A 24,575-nucleotide genomic window follows, 5' to 3' on the forward strand; every position below is an offset into this window, starting at 1 on the left:
CACACATTTCGTCAGGTAATATTGCTTTATTAATACTGTTATGAATAGGAAAGTAGGACAGGGGTGAGTTACTGTGAACAGTTCAGTGATAGCATTGTTCTCATCAGATTCGACAACAGACCAACGTCGACAACGATAGTTCAGGTACATATGACAACGTCGCAAGCTCAGGATAAGGAGATAGAGAAAGCGTATGAGGATATAGAACGGATAATTCAGTATATTCATGGGGGATTGAAATGCTGTTGTAGGGGAAGGAGTTGAAGAAAGGGTTACGGAATAATTTGGGTCTGACAGTAGGAATGAGAGAGGAGAAAGACTAGTTGAACTCTGAAATAAATTTCAGATGATAGTGTAACAGCGAATATTCTGTTTAAGAATCACGGGCGGGGGATATACTCGGAAAAGGTCAAAAGATACGGGAACATCCCAGTTGGATTACATTATGCTCAGACAGAGACTCCGAAATCAGTATTGGGTTGTAAGGCGTATCCAGGTGGAAATATAAACTCATCACAATTTAGCAACGATGCAGAGTAAACTGAAATTCAAGTGAATCGTCCGGAACAATCAGTGTGGTAGGAAGCGGGATACTGAAGTACTGAGGAATGGTGAGACGCGTTCAGAGTTCGCTAAGGATGTGGATACTGCGATAAGGAATATCAAAGTAGGGAGTTCAGTTGAGGATGAGTGGACATCTCTAAAAAAGGGCAATCGCAAGATATTGGGCGGACAAACATAAAAGCAAGGAATATAACTCCGAAGAAATCTTGGGTAGCAAACGAAATACTTCAATGGATAGACGAAAGAAGTACAAAACTGTTTAAAGGAGAGGAATGCAGCTATATAATAAATCAATTAGGAATGAAATAAATAGAAAGCGGAGGGCAGCCAAGGCGAAATGGCTGCAGGAAAAATGTGAAAAAAATTGAAAAAGAAATAATTGTAGGAAGGTTTAACTCAGCATATAGGAAACTCAAAACAATATTCGGTGAAATTAAAACCCAACATTATGAGTCCAATGATAATTGCAGTGACAAACGCAGAAAATGGTGGGGATCGGTGGAAAGAATACGCTGAAGGCCTCTATGAGAGGGTAGGGGACTTGCTGATGACGTGGTAGAAGAAGAAATTTGAGTCGACATGGAAGACATAGGGATTCCAGTATTAGAATCAGAATTTGAATGACCTCTGGAAGACAGGAGATCAAATAAGTAAGATGGTCAGATAACATTCCATCGGAATTTATAAAATCATTGCGGGAAGTGAAAATCAAACAATTATTCAAGTTGGTGTGTAGAATCTATGAGACTAGTGACGTACCATCAGACTCTCGGGAAAATATCATCCACACAGTTCCGAAGATAGTGAGAGCAGATAAGTGCGAGAACTTTCCTGCATTTAGCTTAATAGTACATGCATCAAAGCTGCTGACAAGAATTATATACAGAAGAATGGAAAGGAAAATTGAGGATCTGTTAGATGACGGTTAGTTTGGGTTTAGGAAAAGTAACAGCATCAGAAAGGCAGGTTGACATTGTGCTTGAAAATGGAAGCAAGACTAAAGAAAATCAAGACGAGCTCGTAGGATTTATGAGCTTATAAAACGCGTTCGACAATATAAAATGGTGAAAATTTTCGAAATCCTGAGAAAAATAGAGGTAAGCTTCCCTCAAGGAAAGCGAAGAAGAATTACAGGATCTGGTGAATAGAGTAAACGGTCTAATGAGTGCAGAATAAGGACTGAGAGTAAACTGGAAGAAGACAAAGTAATGAGAAGTAGCAGAAATGAGAATAGCAAGAAACTTAACATCAAAATTTGGGATCACGAAGTAGAAGAAGTTAAGAAATTCTTCTACTTTGGAAGCATAATAACCCATGATAGTCGAAGCAAGGAGGACATAAAAGCAGATTAGCATAGAAAAAGAAGGCATTCCCGGTCAAGAGAAGTCTGCTGGTATCAAACTTAGCCGCTAATTTGAGGAAGAAATTTCTGAGAATGTTCGTTTGGAGCACAGCTTTGTATGATAGTGTGTGGTATCGATAGCTACGATGCCACAGCGTAGGTGAAAGTTCTTAAGTTGGCACAACGACAGACACCGACGACAGCGCCCTCTAGCCGGCGCTGTGGAGCTCTACGAGCTGCGCTCCACACTCAGCCCTTTGATCAAGAGCTGACGGCCGGGACACTTCGCTTCAGCTCTACTTACGACGGGCCTAAGACTTCGCACCTCATTGCAAAGTAATGTAACCGTTTATTAACTTGTTTTTGCCAATAGTAAACATCTGTAATTTGACACGCAGTACCAACGTGTTTTACCTTTTCCTGCTCCTACTCACTTCCTACATTCGGCAACCCTTCAGTTTACAGGAGCAGACCCACGCACCGCCCTCCAGGCAGGATACAAAATAGTGAATCATGGACAGTGTGAAAACAGGAAGAGATGAGAATCGTAGTGCTTGAGATGAGGTGCTACAGAAGAATGTTGAAAACTGTGTAGGTTGAAACGATAAGTAACAGCAGGTTCTCTGCAGAATCTCCCACTACAAGATCATAAGAAAAAGAGTGACAAGTAGGAAGCGCAGGATGATTGGGCACGTGTTAAGACATAAGTGTACGAGGGGAATCTGTAAACGGTAAAAACTGTAGAGGAAGACAGAGATTGAAATACATCCAACAAATAATTGAGGACGGAGGATGCAAGTACTACTCTGAGACGAAGAGGTTAGTGCAGGAGAGGAATTCATGGCGGACCGCATCAAACCAGTCAGAGTACGAATGACACACAAAAATACTGTAGTGAATGCAGTGAAACTTTTCTACATTTTTACGTTTAATAAAGTGCGCAGAGCAAAATCTTTCTATGTACAATGTATTTCTAATTTTCCGTTACTGAGCCCTAGGAAATGTAGATAAAAAATACGCGCAACATACCAAAACAAAGTAGTAGAACAATGTGTTCCACTCTCCTGTGTGCTAAGACACATACATGAAACATACAGTAGTCACATGTCACATAAACACACAACAGCTCCTTTCCACTGGTGACGTATCCTACTACAACACGCCGAGAGAGGCTTAGTTTGACGTAGTTAGGTGGGTACAAATACAGGAATAAGCAGAATAATAGCAGTTACTGTCGTTCTTCCACGCGCTGTTTTACGCATCATGGACACGTTGCGTCTTCAGGCATTGGCTCCTTTACAATGCATTACAGATCCCGCGTTCTCTTCACGTTCTATGAGGTAGTTTAGAAACTTAGAAGAATTCGCGAGTGGAACAGAAAAGGCGTGAAATGCTAAAAATAGTGGAAGCAAGAAGACCCGGGTTCGAGTCCCGGCCGCAGCACAAATTTTAATTCAGTTCGTCTGCTTAGATAATTATCGTACATAATAAAAAGACACTTAAATGTCTCAGGGAAACATTTAATAGTGGAAGTAACTTCGGCAACACACAGTAATGTGATCTGCAGAATATAGACGAGTATAGAGCCAACTGCCAATTTTCAATAATTTTAAAAACTCTGCTGGCTCCCCCATGCCCAAGTTCTTTAAGACTTTTAGACCCTTTCCTCAAGTGTCCTAATGACTCATTTGTCACTTTCTATGTTCACACTAGTTTCAACTTATTTAATACCACCATATTTCAAATATCTCTTCGAATTTCAAAGCCACGATCTGCAAACGTACAGTTGACAAAATTTTTATTTATCAGTTTGTTTATCTTTAAGCATGGGAGGTGCCGCACTGGTTTCATTCTCGTGAGGAGTGGGACTCGAAGTCCGTCCGGCTACTGTGTGGTGTCCCTAAATCACTGTATCGGGCTGTTTCCTCACTCATATTACGGATAGTTTCTTCCATCATACTTTTCCAGCTAGGAATACCTAGACATCGACGAGCTGTTAAACTGAAACTTCCTTTCCCTACGGTGTCCGTAGTGGCATGTTATGCACTGTGGACTCGATGACTAGTCGATGCGCTTGTACTGCTTTGAGTAAAAAATAAAAGATGTAAAAAAAGTCTTCAAAGGCTCAAATATCGAAGAATACTGCCTAAACACGCAAGGAACTTGATATAGGTGTTATAATAACGGTTATACTGAAGACAATACTTCATTAACCATCACATTCGGCTTTGCCGTCCATACTCTGAAATATTGATGCGTTTCAGTATTATTGCGAATCTTAAAGTAATTGCCATGATGCATGGAAATAAGTCCCAGTTACAAATGCACTTTATGATGAAACATCTGCACAGAAAAGTGGCTATTAATATAGAAAGAATGGTTACTTAATAATGTCGCACTAGCGCTCGATCGAACAGCATGTTCAGATTCACTTACCAACAGCGAAGGCAGTCAAGCAAAAGTCGAAAGTCAGCATCAATGGATTTGAAGGACATAGATGAATACAGTCACCCTCTCCGAACAAATGTATTGTAAGCATGGTTCCAGGTAACTAATTAGAATTAGTAACCAGAACACCTACCATTATCCCTCTCACATTTTCGTGCATACAAGTGCTACTACCTACACAAACTAGAAAATGTTATTTGAAGGGTTTTCGGATGTTCGGCCGGATACGATCGTCGTATGCCCATGGTATTTTGGCGAATAACCGTTCCGCTATCATCAGGTGCTGCATCGGCATAAATTCCGGGAAAGCCTCAGAACACATATTACAAAATGTTAGTTTCTAAATCACCGTAAATAAATGTTGGATTCAGATCTAGCCACTTTGCAGTTCATTTGAAAGACATTAATAATGATAATAATAATAATAATAATAATAATAATAATAGTAATAATAATAATAATAATTGATGTTTTACAAGGGACATAAAGACGTAAGCTAATTTTGTCCTCAATAGTAGTTGCTGCCCTGAGTGCATTCATCACACCGGAAGTATAACATGCAACGCCTTCATTTTCAAATATCCGTTCTTCACTGTATTACACGATGCATTTCGGCCCCTGAAAATCTATCATCAGATGTAATTAGATCCTTACATCAGTCCTCTCGTTCCTGTTACGATAAAATTCAGCATTAAATGTTGAAAATCGCGAACCGAAGAAAGCAAAGAAACAAAGGAGCCTAAAAGGGAATTTATGAGGAATTAACCGTAGAGGCAGGAAGAAACATTTCTTGACGGGGGGTGCCATTTATTATGGACAACGGCACTTCTCGATAATTCAAGGCATACCCAGTTCACGCATCCATCAAAATTATTCACGGATATGGTATACTAAGAGTTAACCCTCCTATGAAACTTTTCTTACCGTGTATTTCTTGATTGACGATCTGCAGATTTTCTCGTAACATGAACGAACATTTTTCAGGCGTCACCTCGCTTAAAACAAGAGATTGGATACATAGTAATCTAATTACACGCTACGATAGACCCAAAGTGGCCAAGGTGCATCGTGTATTATAAGAAAACACGATATTTGTGACTGAAGGCATCGCTTATTATACATCCCTTGTAATGACATAGTTTCTCTCCACTTAAATGTCGCCAAATTATTTTTCGTCTTGAACTTTACTTTGAGGAAAATGAAAGGGCAATACATGTGTTGGCGATACAGGCAACCATTTCATCTCTGATGGTCATGAGGTGACCATTGTATGGTCGTCAGAGGCCACTACACTTTGCTGTCTTCAATTTTTTTCACCTTACTACCCGAGCATGAGAACGCCAGAGTGTGTGCAAACTGTGATTTCCAGTGAGACGAGACGTTAGCGAACATTCAGTCTATCTTCGAGACTTCGGACAAGAGTGCTAATAGGGACACAAAAGGAGTGACCTTTTCCTTCTTGCATTTTTTTTATTATACAAAGGTATCTAGACGAATCTTCCATTAACAAATCTAAACGAAGGGCTGCCGTCTTCCTATTCAAACCAGTGTCAGATGGCTCTAAGCACTATGGGACCTAAACTCTGAGGTCATCAGTCCCCTAGACTTAGAACTACTTAAACCTAACTAACCTAAGGTTAGCGCGGGTCCAGACTGAAGCGCCTAGAACCGCTCGGCCACAGCGACCGGCAAAACAGTGTCCAAGTTCACAATAAATCGTCTCTCGGATTACTTCGTTGACAAACAGCTGGACGACCTCGTGCTCCAGCAAAGCCTCCTCCTCGCCCGATGACTGCGCAGCCGGCACGGTAACCCGCGTGCACTTGTTGATGCCACTTCTGATCATCTCATCAGAGTTTCTACAGATAGGCGCACCCCACGCGTCAAGCAATTCACCAACTTCGGTCCAATACATAACAGATACTCAGACGAGCATCAGGCCTTCTTATTATTTCTGGCAAAACGGCCAGAAACACTTATACTGAACATAATAAGGAACCCTAATAGTTTTGTTAACTAGTAGAGTGTCTGTGGAATTTTATTTTAGAAGCTGAAAAGCAAAGAAATTGGAAATTTTTTAAACAACTGAAAATGACAACGAATGCTGAAAAAGCGGAACTGGGGATCATTAATGCAACTCAACGACGTTTCAGTGCAGAGTTCCACAGAAATTGTCCCGATACCAAGAGAAAAAGGCGAGGAAAACGTTTCCAGAGACAGGATCTGTTGCTAGAAGGCGTGGTGGTACATCGCCAAGTGCGTCAGAGGAGACTGTTAGTCGCACTTCAGATACCTTTGAAAGAAGTCCGTTCGTATGGTGTCATGTGAGTTCGATGACCTAATATCAACTATCCACGAAGTGCTACACGAGTCCACAAAGCTGCCCGAAGATGGGATAGCGAACATCCTCATGACGCCATTCAGTATCAACGAGAAAGCCAAAATGACAAGCGTGTGATGTGGCCAGGAGGATGAAGTTATTAGACCTTTTCTCTTTGCAGAGACAACTATCATTGGTCGTTCTTATCATGTTATGTTAGTTAATTTTGTGTTCCCTCAAGTAAGACATCGACATCCACACCTGCTCTTCCAGCAGGATGGGGCACCTCCACATTGGCATGCGGAAGTTCATAAAGCATTAAGTAACGGATTGCCACAAAGATGCATTGGGAGAGGTGGTCCAATCCGATGGCCAACCCGAGCGCCTGACTCTACTGCTCTGGATTTCTTCCTGTGGGGGTATTTTAAGGATAGGGTGCACCGTATCAGAGTGACAACTCGGGAACACCTTTGTCGGAGGATTAGAGCTACAAATGAGACAGACATGCGACAGACGACAAAGAATGCCTGGAAACAAACCGAATACCGATTATCCATACTCTGTGCCGCTCTTTGGACTTATGTAGCAGTGTGAGGGTGAACAAACAAAACTTCAAAATTTGTGCATCCATTGTTGTATGTATCTTCTTTACGTATCGAATACATTGTTACAGACATTTCAAACTAGGGCGTTTCGTCTCCGACACCCTGTGCGGCGGCGCGGTTCTTTCCGTCCCTTTACGACGGACGTGCGCCTACCTGTGAACATTGTCTCAGCAGATCATCAGTAGGAAAGCCGAGCGAAACCTACTGTACTTCGACGTGAACCAGGCTGCAATTGAAGTCACTAATCTACGTTTCGGGAGAAAGTTTTCACACGAAATGAAAGGTTGGAAATGTTGTCCTCAATTAATATAATCTGAAACTTAAGTGAACAAGTATCACTGCCAAGTCCGTGCTAGCCTTAACAAAGTCACTCACAATCCCTTTCACTCACTTTAGCAAGTTTATGGTGTTGCACTTCCTGAAAACGTAACAGCTTCAAAAATACTGATTGTTTTTGATTGATAATGCTCGCCAAATATTAAGTCTGTCGGTACCAAATGCAGTCACAGCTTTTAGCCACCGACCTGCTCAATACGCCACGTGGAATATATGTCTTTTTCTCGTCACAAAATTCACTTAAAAATTCCGAAATTTCTACACGCTCATCAGAATAATTATGCCGTCACTTTACCACACTTTTGATGTAAGAAACACTGCTAGATCGGGCAACTTATCGTTTCCATCGGAACTACTACTGCACACGTCCGAACTGTTTCATGGCTAGGCTCCGACTCTTCTCTAGAATACTCTAAGTCTTCTCTACCAGCAGAGAAAGGCGAGCGAAGAATATTGCTTTACCATTGGTCAGTTTACTCAACAGCCAATAGCAAAACAACATTCTCCCGCGTCAATTCGCGCTTTTCATCAATAACCAATCGCAAAATAGTAAACCTAACGACTGCACTTTTTACCGACGTAATTATCTAATATGCTGAAGTTTTGCTTATGCATAAAGTGATTTACTATTGTTATTTATACCTGAATTAACTTTCCCTTTACCATAAACTTATTTTACAGATCTATTCTACAAAAATCCCCTTTGTCCATATTCATACTTCTTCGAAATGTTCCCACACTATATCCCACTACATAACTCGTTAAACAGTTATATTCATAATAAACCTTAAACCACACTCACGCATCATTCATACTGTTAAAACACACTTATAACATTTTACATACACAAAAAGACATAATAACACTTTATGCAAATACTAGAACAGTTTATGAAAAACATTCTTAGTGCACTCTAGTGGGCACAATCGAAACTAAATCAGTCCCCTATCCAATACTGTCCTCTATCGGCTGATATATAAGCTACGTGCGCGTCCAGTTTCGCTTCACCATCTGTCACTATCCAGCTCTGAGACAGATCTGCCACTTAACCGCCTCCAAGGCAGGATCGTTATACGGCGCTACGCCTCACCTGGATTATTTCAAAAAACTTACAGATAACTGCAATACCCAGTTCCGACTAAAGTTAGGGACTCTCAATTGTATGGCAAATGAAACTGTGAATCATCTCCCAAATATTCCCAACTGGGATCTCCCCTGTCCCACCACCAACCCACCTTGTATTTGACTCAAAAGAAGTCAGCTTTACAACGAGTCGGAACACGGGCAGCTCGCTCTAGCCCACGGAGTAGAGAATGAAACGCACTGCAGCTTATCACCATACCGTAAGCACCAAACAGGTTGATTGCCGACAGGTACCTGGTGGCGACGCGCGACCTCAAGGCGGGGGAGCTGCTGCTGAAGGAGCAGCCGGTGGCGGTGGGCCCCCGCGCCGGGGGCGGCCGCTCGCCGCTGTGCCTGGGCTGCTGGAGGCGGCTGCCCGCGCCGCCCCCCACCTGCCCCCGGTGCTCGGCCGCGCCGCTCTGCCCCGGCGGCTCCTGCCAGCACGATGAATCCGAGGTGAGCGCTCACTTAAACACTCAGTGCTCCAACATGAGGAACAAGGATACATCTTCCCCTTTGACCACTAAGGCAAACATCTGGAAATGTAGAGCCGAATTACTTCACGTCAAAAAAACAGAAACAAAATACCGTCTGTACGCACTACTGTGGACGCTTCTCGTTTGTTTCTACACAAATACACTACCTAATCAAAAGTATCCGGAGACCTAATAGCAAATATTAATATGAGGCGTGTCCAGCCTTCGCCTTTATAACGGAATGAACTCCGCTGAGGACACTTTCAATGAAGTACCTGAATGTCGATGGAGGAATGACAACCCTTTCTTCCTCGAGAGCAGCAGCCAGAGAAAGTAGTGAGGTTGGACGCTGGCGTCGGGAGCCGAGTCGACGTTCTGGCTCATCCCAAAGTCGTTGCGCTGCGTTCAGGTCGGGACTCCTGACAGACCTGCCAGGAGTGTTATTGTCCACAAACCATTGCATCCCAACATCCTGCTTTATGACAGGGCTCATCGTCATGCTGATACAATCATTGTCTCCGCACTGTTCCTCTACTGTGCGCTGTTCAGAATGCTGTAGAATGTTTCCATATCATTCCGTATTTATCTTCTCAAGCGTAGTAATGGGACCACACCCTAACCGAGAAAAAACACCCCGTACCGTAACACCACTTCCTCTGTATTTCACCGTTTGCACTACACATCATGGCAGTTAGCGTTCTGCAGGCATTTGCCAAACTGTAATACTTGAATCGGATGGCAACGGGTAATAGCGTGATTCATTCCTCCAAATCGCCCGTTTCCAGTCATCCACTGTCCAGTGGCGTCGATCTTTACAACATTTCAAGTGTCTCTTGGTAGTGAGTACAGAATTGTGTGGCTAATGAGGAGCTCCTCGACCGTTGTACCCCATTCTTTTTAACTCCACATGTTAAAAATACTACATTCAAACCGTAAATTCATCTTATTTCTCGTCATTTTTTAAATGTATCTCCACATAAAAACTTTATTTACCCCTTTCTTAGTTCATGCAAGTTCATGTAACTATTGTCATGTGAGACCTGGTACCAAGGAAGGCAGGATTGGGTTATGATTATGGACGGGGCCGTAATCAATTACTGTTGGTTAGTTTATTTCTCAATCACGTACACTTTATTTGGAAACAACAACAAATAAAAGGTGACAATAAATTAACAAGTGATCCACGGCTGAAGGCCTTAATGACAACAAATTCAAACTATTTCTCGGCTGAAGGCCACAACAGTAATAGTTTAAAAACTGTTTCACGACTGAAGGCCTGAATAGCAATCCTTTAAGAACCAGTTAAACATCTTCAAACTTGGAATTACAGTTATTAATTAAAAAAAAAATCATGAAATCTGACCAAACCAAGGGGGAGGGGGGAGGGGGGGCGCAGACGTTGCTCCAAGGATCGACCCGGGAAAGTCCCTCAAATTTCGCAACCGATGAGACAGGCAGCCAAGAGTTTAAACGCATGACCAATAATCATTTCCCTAATCTACCTAACGTCCGATGACCAATGCAACGATGAAATAACACATCCAAGCTTGAACCGGCAGTCAGCACTACGTCTTCAGACTCCGGTGTTTAGAGCATCCGGTTCAAATGGCTCTGAGCGCTATGGGACTCAACTGCTGTGGTCATCAGTCCCCTAGAACTTAGAACTACTTAAACCTAACTAACCTAAGGACATCACACACATCCATGCCCGAGGCAGGATTCGAACCTGCGACCGTAGCAGTCGCACGGTTCCGGACTGCGCGCCTAGAACCACGAGACCACCGCGGCCGGCAGAGCGTCCGGAAGGAGAAAGGAAACACTACTGCCAGTGTAGGAGAAAAAAAACACCACCTGGCCCACATATCAAGGAAGCTGTGGAACTACACGCCTTACCGGACAGCAGCGGCAAGGCGAGGAAGAGTACACTGCCGCAACATACACTAAGCTCCAGGGCACGTAACTGGGGTGTTAGCGGCCACTAGGCAGGAAAAATACCACTCGTTAAACTTCACAAATAATAACATATAGAATGCAACAATTAATAATAAGAAGTGAAGGAAGGCTAATTAGGTTCGCCTTCCCCAAACGCCCCACTCATTGTTCATTGTCTTGGCGACACTGCGAGCAGCAACCCGCAAGCAAATGGCGAGATCTCAAAATAGTGGAGGTTTCACTACTTGAATTAAGGTCCACTCACCTTAAACTTCCTGGGCCCAGTTGACAACGAGGTTGTACTCCTCGCGACTACAGCCCTTCCATCCAGCAGTGTATGGGTTCCGCCAGTGGTCCCGGCGTGTTCTCGCGCTGCGCGGATCTGGCTGCTCTTCTGTCCCCAACCGGACTGCCGACTCACACGACACGGAAACAACACAACGTCGCCCCAAAGATAGTACCACCGTTACTAGATATCGATAACCGCCGCTCCTGCCACTAGTGGACAGACAATGCTTGCAAACGGAGTGGCGCCAATGAACACAAGAAGAAGACGACAACCATAACTATACCAACTAAATGATGCCAACCTAGCAACGGCACCAACGCAAGCCGCAGCACGCCCTAGATAAACACATTGTCATTTTTGTAGCTTCTGTAGAAATAGTATCTGTGTAAGTTGCATATCATGTTTATCTTTGTTTGTGACATTCAGTTGTCACCTGAAGATAATCTGAGAAGCCGACAGCCGGTTCGTGACCGAATAAACATAATTTTGCAGAATATTAGGACGTTTGTGTTTGTCAAAGTAGTGAAAGTAAACTTCAACTCTCAGTGTAGTTCAGCACAGGGCGGTGTTCCACAACAGTGCACGGCCCAGTGCGGCTTGCGTACGTAAGGGTTCTCAGTACGGGACGTTGCTGCTGCACTGGCGTACAGCACAGTGACGTCAATTCGAACACTCAGTCGCTATTGCGAGACCTACAGCACTGCATATAGGCTTTACGACTCTCGTTAGCAGCCGACACCAGCTGATCACCGCAAGCTACAGAATATGGTTCATAGGTGCCCCGGAAAGGATGCATCTGAATCGCGTGGCACTTTTTGAAGGCAACTGGGTCGTGTTGACCAAGACAGGCATGTAGAAGTGCACCACAAACAACAGCACCGTTGTAGAGGTGGGCGAGAGGACACAGGGAGTGGAACCGGGATCACTGGAGTCGGGTTCTCTTTGTCGTCGAGTACAGGATTCATTTGACGCCTGATGATCATCATAGAAGAGTTTGGAGGTTATCAGGCACCAATGCGCGTCCCAGGCATACAGTCCTACGGACTCGGTAAGGAGGTGGCTCAGTCACTTTTTGGGTCGATATGAAGACACATCTCATCGCAATGAAGGGCTACTTGAGGTCTGAGTAATATCAGAAATGAATCCTTCAATCTCTTGACAAACCCTACAGAAACACGTGCAGATAGTATTTTAGTGGCAGTGCATCTCGTAATAAAGTCGTATAATGGCAAACGCAGTTTTATTTCAGGTCAAACTCACTACGTGCGATGGAGGTTACGACAGTGATTGAAATGTATTAGCTACTATACTATCTACTGCAGTAAGAAGAAATTATGTGCGATGACCTGAACTGGTTGAGCGTAGGGCAGGGCCGGCCGGAGTGGCCGTGCGGTTCTGGGCGCTACAGTCTGGAACCGAGCGACCGCTACGGTCGCAGGTTCGAATCCTGTCTCGGGCATGGATGTGTGTGGTGTCCTTAGGTTAGTTAGGTTTCATTAGTTCTAAGTTATAGGCGCCTGATGACCTCAGAAGTTAAGTCGCATAATGCTCAGAGCCATTTGAGCGTAGGGCAGGCTTGAGGGTTTCTAACAGAAAGTTAGTTTCTCAGCTGGACTCCCACATTGTGGCTTTAGTGTGAGTGATTGGCAGGGACCTGATTGTGGCTCCATGGATATAGCCGGTCGGAACAGCTTTTTAGAAACTGTCAGTCCCTTGATGGAAGTTGCGGCCACAGTTTAGTTTCTTACAGGACAGTGATTCGTCACTACACAGTACTTACACTACGTAATCAAAAGTATCCGGACACCTCGCAGAAAATGACTTAACAAGTTCGTGGCTTCCATCATCGGTAATGCTGGAATTCAATATGATGTTGGCCCACCCTCAGCCTTGAAGACGGCTCCCATTCTCGCAGGCATACGTTCAATTAGGTGCTGGAAGGTTTCTTGGGGAATGGCAGCCCATTCTTCACGGAGTGGTGTACTGAGGAGAGGTATCGATGTCGGTCGATGAGGCCTGGCACGAAGTCGGCGTTCCAAAACATCCCAAAGGTGTTCTATAAGATCCAGGTCAGGACTCTGTGCAGGCCAGTTCGGTACAGGGATGTTATTGTCGTGTAACGACTCCGCCACAGGCCGTGCGCTATGAACAGGTGCTCGATCGTGTTGAAAGATGCAGTCGCCATTCCCGAATTGCTCTTCAACAGTAGGAAGCAAGAAGGTGTTTAAAACATCAATGTAGGCCTGTTATGTGATAGTGCCACGCTAAACAATAAGGAGTGAAAGACCCCTCCATGAAAAACACGACCACACCATAACACCACTGCCTCCGAATTTTACTGTTGGCACTACACACGCTGGCAGATGACGTTCACTGGGCATTCGTCATACCCACACACTGCCATCGGATCGCCACACTGTGTACTGTGATTCGTCACTCCACACAACGTTTTTTCACTGTTCAGTCGTCCAATGTTTACGCTACTTACACCAAACGAGGCGTCGTTTGGCATTTACCAGTGTGGTGTGTGGCTTATGAGCAGCCGCTCGACCATGAAATCCAAGTTTTGTCATCTCCCGCCTGACTGTCTTAGTACTTGCAGCGTTTCCTGATGCAATTTGGAATTCTTGTGTGATGGTCTGGATAGATGTCTGTCTATTACACATTACGACCTCTTCAACTGTCGGCGGTCTCTGTCAGCCAACAGACGAGGTCTGCCTGTACGCTTTTGTGCTGTACGTGTCCCTTCACGTTTCACGTTTCCACTTCAGTACCACATCGGAAACGGTGGATCTAGGGATATTTAGGAGTGTTGAAATCTCAAGTACATACATATGACACAAGCGACACCCAGTCACCTGACCACGTTCGAAGTCCGTGAGTTCCGCGGAGCGCCCCATTCTGCTCTCTCACGATGTCTAATGAGTACTGAGGTCGCAGATATGGAGTACCTGGCAGTAGCTGGCAACACAATGCACCTAATGTGCCAAACGTATGTTTTTGGGGTGTCCGGATATTTTTGATCACATAGTGTACCCTCGGATATGATTACACGTAATTGCTATCAGTCACTTATGAAGTGTTTCATTATTTCTTGAAGTAGCTTTTGAGGTTTCTCAACCTCATTGTCAGAGGAGACATGTAGAAGTATAAATATTCATATTTTTAGCAATCTCCTACGTACTCGAGCCTGCTTTAGTGTGACAAGATGGAAAAAGGCTTTCATGTATAGTCTTGGGTTCTAGTTATACACTGACAAAAGTCATGGGATAGCGATATGCACAAATACAGATGGCAGTAGTATCGAGTATCGCGTACACAAGGTATAAAAGAACAGTGCATTGGCGGAGCTGTCATTTGTACTCTGGTGATTCACGTGAAAAGGTTTCCGATGTGATTATGGCAGCACGACGGATATTAACAGACCTTAAACTCGAAATGGTAGTTTGAGCCAGACGCTTGGTATATTCAGTTTCGGAAATCGTTAGGGAATTCAGTATCTCAATATCCACAGTATCAAGAATGTACCGAGAATACAAAATTTCAGGCGTTACATCTCACCCCGGTCTTCACTTAACGACCGAGAAAAGCGGCGTTTGCGTAGAGTTATCAGTGCTAACAGACAAGCAACACTGCGTGAGATAACCGGAGAAATCAGTGTAGGACGTACGACGAAAGTAACCGTTAGGACAGTATAGCGAAATGTGCCATTAACTGGCTGTGGTACCAGACGACCGCCACGAGTACCTATATTAACATCAGGATATCGCCTGCCGCTGCTTTCTTGGGTTCGTGACTATTCTGGTTGGACCTAGACGACTGAAAAACAAACAGGTGCCAAGTCCGAAGAGTCCCGATTTCAGTTGCTAAGAGCCGGTGGTCGGGTTCAAGTATGGCGCAGACCCCACGAAGCCATGGACCCAAGTTGTCAACAAGACGCAGTGCAATCTGGTGGTTACTCCATGCAATGGACTGGACCCTATGGTCCAGTTGAACCGATAATTGACTGAAAATGGCTATGTTTGGCTGCTTGGAGACCATTTGCAGCCATTCGTCGACTTGACGTTCCCAAAGAAGGAGGGCATTATTGTGGATGACAGTGCGCCATGTTACCGTCCACAATTGTTCGTGACTGGATTCAGGAATATTCTGGACATTTCGAACGAATGATTTGGCCACTGAGATCGTCCGACATGAATCCCATCGGACATTTGTGGAACATAATCGGGAGGTCAGTTCGTGCACAAAATCATGCACCGACAACACTTTAGCAATTATGGATGACTATAGAGGCGGCACGGCTCATTATTTCTGCATGGGACTTTCACGTGACGTCTAATTGCTGCACTACGCCGGCCAAGAGGAGGTCCGACACGATATTAGGAGATACCCGACGACTTTTGTCACCTCAGGGTATGGTAAGTTGTGTCGAAAAACCAATTTTTAGATTACTGCGGCAGTATGGACGCTATTGGTACTAGCATCCACCTTGCAGCTTTCATTTTCGTTGCCTGTCAGCCACAGGCTGAAGCACTTTCCTATACCTATTTTAATGGAGCATGTGGCGCAGTTCAATTAATGTAGCTGTCAAAGAATAACTGCTTGCAGCTTCTGATAAAAATTTGAAACATACCGCTTATTTTAATAGTACTTGGCAAGATTTTCTGCTAGTTCCCAGTAATTTAGCTGACTTACCGGTGCGGCCAAACATATACGCTTATGAGACCGCATCCTCATTCTGCAAAAGTAAAGAAGTAAAGTCGCACATTCTTGTCTGGGAGACCCAGAAGGACCGGTTCAAGCACGTAATTGAGAAGACATTCTATCTTTAGCGGACAATAGCACCTTTCGTTCGCGAAGTGAGAGAGTTGTATGTTTGAGTGTTATGCGCTAAGTGTAGATGACTGTATTTGGTGTGTGTAGTGTGGTGTCATGTTTATTTTGAACGATGAAAGGAGAAGCGGAGGGTGAAACCTGGTGCCGGCACATTGCCTGCTACACTCAGATAGAATCGAGGGGGCCACCGAGCTTAACGTTCCCATCCAATGGACGGATCAACATCGACAGAATCACATGCCATCACTTCGTGACACGCTGCAGAAAAGTTTGGAATATAATCCACGACATCGGCACAAAGTCTGGCGATCAGCAACCTTGCGTCACTGTCCTCTCCTCCCCTTTGCGTAAGGTGCTTACATTCGCGAGTTCAGAAATTATAGCTTAGCATCGCGCAGGGCACTGCGCCATTATTTCCTCGTGCTGCCAGGGCGCTGTATGTGGTGTGGTGTGATGGTTGCGTGCAGTGCTGCGCGCTGCGGGAGGCCGGCGAGGCGGGGGCGCGGCTGCTGCGTGCGGGGGTGGAGGCGGTGCTGCCGCTGCGCTGCCTGCTGCTGGCGGCCGCCCGACCAGACAACTGGCGCCAGCTGCTGCAGCTCGAGGCGCACGCCGAGCGGCGCGGGCCCGGCACCGCCGTCTGGAGCCACAACGACGCCACCGTCGTGCAGGTCAGCAACTACGGTCTACGTGGTCTATGTTGTGTCTGTTATTGTGGTCTTCAGTCCGATACTAATCTATTCTCTTCCTCTCTGCATAACTAGAGTTACACACACCACTGGCCATTAAAGTTGCTACACCGCGAAAATGATGTGCTACAGACGCGAAATTTAACCGACAGGAAGAACATACTGTGATACGCAAACGTTTAGCTTCTCAGAGCATTCACACAAGGTTGGCGCCGGTGATGACACCTACAACGTGCTGACACGAGGAAAGTTTCCAACCGATTTCTCATACACAAACAGCAATTGACAGGCATTGCCTGGTGAAACGTTGTTGTGATGTCTCGTGTAAGGAGGAGAAATGCGTACCATCACGTTTCCGTCTTTGATAAGGGTTGGATTGTAGCCTATCGCGATTGCGGTTTATCGTATCGAGACATTTCTGCTCGCGTTGGTCGAGATCCAATGACTGTTAGTAAAATATGGAATCGGTGGGTTCAGGAGGGTAATACGGAACGCCGTGCTGGATCCCAACGGCCTCGTATCACTAGCAGTCGAGATGACAGGCACCTTATCCGCATGGTTGTAACGAATCGTGCAGCCACGTCTCGATCCCTGAGGGGACGTTTGCAAGACAACAACCATCTGCACGAACAGTTCGACGACGTTTGCAGCAGCATGCACCATCAGCTCCGAGACCGTGGCTGCGGTTACCCTTGACGCTGCGATGGTGTACTCAACGACGAACCTGGGTGCACGAATGGCAAAATGTCGTTTTTTCGGATGAATCCAGGTTCTGTTTACAGCATCATGATGGTCGCATCCGTGTTTTTACGACATCGCGGTGAACGCACATTGGAAGCGTGTATTCGTCATCGCCATACTGGCGTATCACCAGGCGTGATGGTATGGGGTGCCATTGGTTACACGTCTCGGTCACCTCTTGTTCGCATTGACGACACTTTGAACAGTGGACGTTACATTTCAGATGTGTTGCGACACGTGGCTCTACCCTTCATTCGATCCCTGCGAAACCCTACATTTCAACAGGATAATGCACGACGGCATTTTGCGGGTCCTGTGCGGGCCTTTCCGGATACAGAGAATGTTCGACTGCTGCCCTGGCCAGTACATTCTCCAGATCTCTCACCAATTGAAACGTCTGCTCAATGGTGGCCGAGCAACTGTTTCGTCGCAATACGCCAGTCACTACTGTTAATGAACTGTGGTATCGTGTTGAAGCCGCATGGGCTGCCGTACCTGTATACGCCATCCAAGCTCTGTTTGACTCAATGCCCAGGCACATCAAGGCCGTTATTACGGTCAGAGGTGGTTGTTCTGGGTACTGATTTCTCAGGATCTATGCACCCAAATTGCGTGAAAATGTAATCACATGTCAGATCTAGTTTAATATATTTGTCCAATGAATACCCGTTTATCATCTGCATTTCTTCTTGGTGTATCAATTTTAATGGCCAGAAGTGTAGATCTATTCGAAAATGTACGTAGTGAGGCCGTGGTCTCGTGGTCAAATTTTGGTCTTCTGGCGTTGCAATTTCCTATAGATTTCAGAATTGTCTGCAAACAGTATCATGGAACTTCTGACTTTATCTGGTCTCATCACCCACCTGTTCTGCTGCTACTACTTTTCTGATGACAACGTAATGCTCCCTGCTTCCTTTTATACTGACAGATCCACCTCTCACGTCATCTAGTTTTCAGTTCTGCGTTACATACGAGTGTCCAGATATTTTGGGTCATATAGTGTATCTGGCCAGTCGCCAGTTCAGAACCGACGCCAACATACAGGAGGCTATTGTTAGGTGGCTTCTATATCTGCCCCTCGTTTCTTTTTTGCTGGTATTGCCAGATTAATTTAATGGTGCAGGAAAATGTTTAGATAACTGTGACGACTATGTGGAAATTCAGTAAGCTGCCTGATCAAAAAAGTGAAGCACTCGTAAGCGGAGGCCAAAACGAAACGAAAGTTCACAGGTTAAGAGAGTATGTGATGTCATTTCAGTGATTAAAAAATGGAATCAAATTTACAATCATCTTTGCAGTGTTCGTCACTTGTCTGTATGGTGTTGCGCACCATCTGTCTTGGATGCATCCAGTTATTCAGTTGGCAACAGTGTCACTAAGACAGTGTATCCCTTCCTGGAGCAAGCTGGCCCACAACTGCTGTAACTAGTGTCTGGTATCCTGGATACTGGGACTGGGACGGAGTTGAGACTACAGTGGTCCGACACATGTTTTATTGGAGACAGATCTGAGGATCTTGCTGGCCGTTAGAGTGCCTCAGCATCACGCAGAAAGTTTATATAGAAATGTGCCGTGTGTGAACGAGCTTTGACCTGCCGAAAAGTACCACCATAATACTGCTCATGAGACGAAAAACGTGAGGCCTCAGGATATCTGTGACGTACACTTGGGACGTCAGAGCTCCCTCAATTACTAGCAGCCATGACCAGGATTCGTGCCTAATGGCTCTGCACACATGTCGTCAGGAGTAACGCTGCTGTCCTCTCCAAAACCCTGAACACTGGATGAGCGGGACCTCTCCCTAGTTGTGAGCTTTGTTGAAACTCCATGTGCAAAGGTAGTCCTCTCAACAGGCATCATTTGTACCAATGCGTGCCACAATCTGCAGTTGGTTGCACCCTGTTTCCTCAATGGCTGCTGGAATAGCCTCTTCAACATGTTGAATGAGGCCCCCAGCCATACACACTGAGTATACTTGGTGTCCTTTCTTGTCCCTTGCTGCCATTTCCCTAAGGGGTATCACCAGTCGCCATATGTTTTAACTGTCGATGATTAATAGGCCTACCCTTTTGCGTTTGCCTCCTTCTGACAGTGGACAAAACAGGTTTCCCCAAAATAGGTAAAGTGTGTTGCACTGGCTCAGTTTCAGTTTCAGTGAAAGACAATTAAGACTCCTGAGGGTGTTGCCTCAGTTTACCCTGGCCTCCATCTGACGTTGGTCATCCAGAGTAGTGCAGAACTGCAATTCGTCGGTAAACATAGTGCGATACCATTCATCTGCAGTCTATATCTCTCCTTCACGGTAGTAGTCCAAAGGCAGCTGTTTTCGCTGTGGTCTCAATAGTAGCCTAGGCATGGGATGTAAATTCCCTAGTCCTGGTGTTGCTAGTCTCCGACGAGTTGTGTGGCGTGACACAGAATGATCCACGACGTCCGTTACTTATTCTAAGGTCTGTGGCGCAGATGAGAAGGGGTTAAAATGGACTTCGTGCACAATACGGCGAAGCTCCATTGTGGGGATGAGCCATAGTCGAGAGCGGCTTTGACAACGATTTCCCACGCAGTCTAACATCGGGCCACCGTCACACCTGAATGCCCCACAAATATGGATATCGCTATCCGGCGAAATGAACACAGAGAACTGTCCCTTTCAAACTCTGTCAGGTACTGATAACGTTGGCTAATACGAGTAAGTGTCCTTCTCAGCGAACACTCAACACCTGATGCTGCCCACGCCTCTTATGTACTCTACCAGGCCTGGTAGCAACACTAAACACGAACAATACTAATGTGCTCCGGTGGCCGTCCTACCTGTCACAGAGGAACGAACGAAGTTACATTCATATCCGACCATGTCTTCCGCGTGCTTCACTTTTTTTGTTCGGCACTGTGCGTACTAGTTTCTTATTGACTTTGTGTTCCTCTTTTATTTCCTGAATAATCGTTTTCTCGCAGAGGACTTGCGACCATACTTTTTCAACCATCTTCCTACACTGAACAGCCAAAGAAACTGGTACAAGTGCCTAATATCGTGTAGGCGTCCTGCGAGCACGCAGAACTGCCGTAACACAACACGGCATGGACTCGACTAATGTCTGAAGTAGTGCTGGAGGGAATTGACACCATGAATCCTGCAGGGCTGTCTATAAATCCGCAAGAGTACAAGCTGTTGGAGATCTGTTCTGATCAGCACTTTGCAAGGCATTCCGGATATGCTTAATATTGTTCATGTGTGGAGAGTTTGGTGGCCAGCGGAACTATTTAAACTCAGAAGAGTGTTCCTGGAGCAGATCTGTAGCAATTCTGGACATGTGGAGTGTCGCATTGTCCTGCTGGAATTACCCAAGTCCGTTGGAATGCATAACGGACATGAATGGATGCAGTGATCAGACAGTACGTTTACGTACGTGTCACCTGTCAGAGTCGCTTCTAGACGTATCAGGGGTCCCATATCACTCCAACTGCAGACGTCCCATACCATTACAAAGCCTACACAAGCTTGAGCAGTCCACCACTGACATCCAGGATCAATGGAGGTTGTCTCCATAGCCGCACGCGTCCATCCGCTACATACAATTTGAAACGAGAGTCGTCCGACCAGGCAACATGTTTCCAGTCATCAACAGTCCAATTTCGGTGTTGACTGGCCCAGGCGAAGCGTAAAGCTTTGTGTCATGCTGTCATCAAGGGTTCAGGAGTGGACCTTCGGCTCCGAAAGCCCATATCGATGATGTTTCGTCGAATGCTTCGCACGCTGACACTTGTTGATGGCCCAGCATTGAAATCTGCAGCAATCTGCGGAAGGGTTGCACGTCTGCCACGGTGAACAATTGTTTTCAATCGTCGTTGTGCCGTTTCTGTAAGATCTGTTTCCGGCCACAGCGATTTCGGAGATTTGATGTTTTACCGTGAAATGGTCGTACGGGAAAATCCCCACTTCTCCACTACCTCGGAAATGCTGCGTCCCATCGCTCGGGCAGCGACTGAAACACCACGTTCAAACTCTCTTAAATCTTGATAACCTGCCACTGTAGCAGCAGTAACCGATGAATCAACCGCGACAGACACTTCTTGTCTTATATAGGCGCTGCTGAACGCACCGCTGTTTTCTGCCTCTTCATGTATCTCTGTATTTGAATACGCATGCCTATACTAGTTTTTTGGCGCTTCAGTGTATAAATGTTCTTCCGCTGAAGTGACATACTGAGTTTGCCTGCCGTTGTTGCCTAGCGGTTCTAGGTGCTTCAGTCCAGAACGGCGCTGCTGCTACGGTCGCAGGTTCGAATCCTGCCTCGGGCATGGGTGTGTTTGATGTCCATAGATTGTATGTTGTATGTTGTGTGTTAACCGGGGACCTAGAAACGACGAAGAGGCTCCGTTCCCGCGGCAGCTGCAGTGGTCCACAACCCCACGACGACTACCGCAGTCCACTTCACCCCTCCGCCGCCCCAGCCGCCCCACACCGAAGCCAGGGTTATTTTGCCGTTCGGCCCCCGGTGGACCCCTTCAGGGAACGTCTCACACCAGACGAGTGTAACCCCTATGTTTCCCTGGTAGAGTTGTAAGGTGCCAGGACATGGGCACTTACACGTTAGCTTACCAACATTAGCCAACATCAGTATTAATAATGAAGTGACTGGCAAGGACATCAGATCATGACTCTATTGAATTATGATAAATATGAGGCACTCTCGAGCAGTATTCCCTGCATGTCTGCATGATGGAGCCACTAACTTAAAGCCTTGGTGAAAAGTGTCGGAAGTTGAGAATTGTGGAATATAAAGTCCGCAGATGGCCGTAGCTTGCCGGGCCGCCGTGGGCGGCAGGTAGCGGTCATCGCAAAAGCGGGACAATACGTCGCTTTTGGGGATAGCCCGGCATCCGGAGCCACTGTGCTGGGCAACACGTGGCGAAGACGAGAATTTCGTTTGGGGCGTTACGACCTACTCGATCATTGGGTAGATCTCAGAAATGCCGTTGGAAGGATTTCGGCGATGATAGAGCATTCGATATTGGCCGAAACTGAGTATTCTTCCGCTGCGTTTTCGTACGCGTGGAGACGGGAGAATTGTGGAGAGAGATGCCTTCGCCTTCAGCCATCGAGCGGTACGGACTTGGAGACGGCGTCTTGGCCATCGTCTCCGAAGGGAGATACATGGTCTGTATCGCAGCACTGCACCAACGCGTGTTTCGTGCAGAGTTCTGCGGTTAGAGCTCTTTGTGTGCTCAGAAGCGAGATTTTCAAAAACGCTTAACCACTTCCCACAACTTACCTAATATTCTTGATCTGGTAATTATCCTTGCGAAGTGCCGAGTATTTATCAACGTAGCTGCCGGTAATAGGGGCGCGTAATTGCAAATTGTTAATGTGCCATTCTCAGGAGTGTATGGGTGGACAAAGAAATTCACATTTTTTTTTTGTAAATTTTTTCAGTTGTGGGGAATATCAAATTAAAATGCCAGTATTACAATCGAATTATCGACTTCATTGCAGCTAGCATTTACCGTATCCCAATAAGCTTTACATGTACCTGAACTACCAGGTTTGCGGTTTTCTATGTCAGTGATGGATAAATAAGCTTACAGAGTAATGGTGGTGTACGCGTACGTGGAGAACTTGTTTGCGCAGAAATCGCCAACATAGTGTAGCTGAGGCGGAATAAGGGCAACCAGCCTGCATTCGCCGAGGCAGATGGAAAACCGCCTAAAAACCATCCACAGACTGGCCGGCTCACCGGACCTCGACACAAGTCCGCCGAGCGGATTCGAGCCGAGGACGAGGCTCACCTTCCCGCGTTAGACCGCTCGACTAACCGGGCGGGCTCGTCCTTAGGTTAGTTAAGTTGAAGTAGTTCTAAGTCTAGGGGACTGATGACCTCAGATGTTAAGTGCCATAGTACTTAGAGCCATTTGAACCATTTTGACACGCTGAGTTTCAAGGAATCGGAGCAAAGCACACGTCTGTTTGCTGGTGCCGGCAGCCGCTGAAGGAGGCGGGCCTGCTGCGCGAGAGCGAGGAGACGTGCCAGCGCGTGTGCGGCGTGCTGGACGTGAACAGCTTCGAGGTGCGCGCGCCCCACGGCGGCCACGACCAGCTGCGCGCCGTGTACGCGCGCGCCGCGCTCATGGCGCACGACTGCGTCGCCAACACGCACCTCGCCGTCGACGACAACTTCGTTATGACGGTGCACGCCGCGCTGCCCATCCCCAAGGGCGCCGCTGTGTGCTTCAACTACACCAACGTCCTGCAGGTCGGTCTCACACACTCGTCCTTGTTCTCTTCTTAGTAAAGCACTCCGGACACAAAATTAGTCACCCCTAGCAGACTACGCTTTAATATCATATGAACCCTCTACATCTACATTTACATACGTACTGCGCAAGCCACTATATACTGCACGGCGGATGGTAGCTTGTCCACTACGGCCATTCCCTTTCCTGTTCCACTCGCAGATGGAACCAGGGAAAGCCACTGTCTATTTGCCTCCGTACGAGCGCTTATTCCGCTTATTTTGTCTTCGTGGTCCCTATGCAGAATTTACGTTGGTGAATCTGAATCCGCCCGCATCTCGTGATCGTGCGGTAGCGTTCTCGCTTCCCACGCACGGGTTCCCGGGTTCGATTCCCGGCGGGGTCAGGGATTTTCTCTGCCTCGTGATGGCTGGGTGTCGTGTGCTGTCCTTAGGTTAGTTAGGTTTAAGTAGTTCTAAGTTCTAGGGGACTGATGACCATAGATGTTAAGTCCCATAGTGGTCAGAGCCATTTGAACCATTTGAAGCCAATCTGAATCTTCCTGAAATCAACTGCAAATGCCGGTTCTCTAAATTTTCTCAGTAGCATTTCGCGAGAAGAATGTCGTTTTCCCACCAGGGATTCCC

At 46.1% G+C, this 24,575-nt stretch overlaps 1 protein-coding gene across 1 annotated transcript in view; it reads left to right on the plus strand.

Annotated features, from left to right (window-relative positions):
- The window catches only part of LOC126456250 (SET domain-containing protein SmydA-8-like), a 119,490-nt gene that overhangs the window by 65,139 nt on the left and 29,776 nt on the right, over nt 1–24,575 (plus strand). Inside the window, exons 3-5 of the mRNA XM_050092002.1 lie at nt 8,989–9,193; nt 16,738–16,938; nt 23,679–23,948. Of these exons, the coding sequence (XP_049947959.1) occupies nt 8,989–9,193; nt 16,738–16,938; nt 23,679–23,948 (676 nt within the window). The remainder of the gene's footprint in view (nt 1–8,988; nt 9,194–16,737; nt 16,939–23,678; nt 23,949–24,575) is intronic.

The sequence above is a fragment of the Schistocerca serialis genome, chromosome 2 (genome assembly GCF_023864345.2).
Source record: "Schistocerca serialis cubense isolate TAMUIC-IGC-003099 chromosome 2, iqSchSeri2.2, whole genome shotgun sequence".
Classification (NCBI taxonomy): domain Eukaryota; kingdom Metazoa; phylum Arthropoda; class Insecta; order Orthoptera; family Acrididae; genus Schistocerca; species Schistocerca serialis.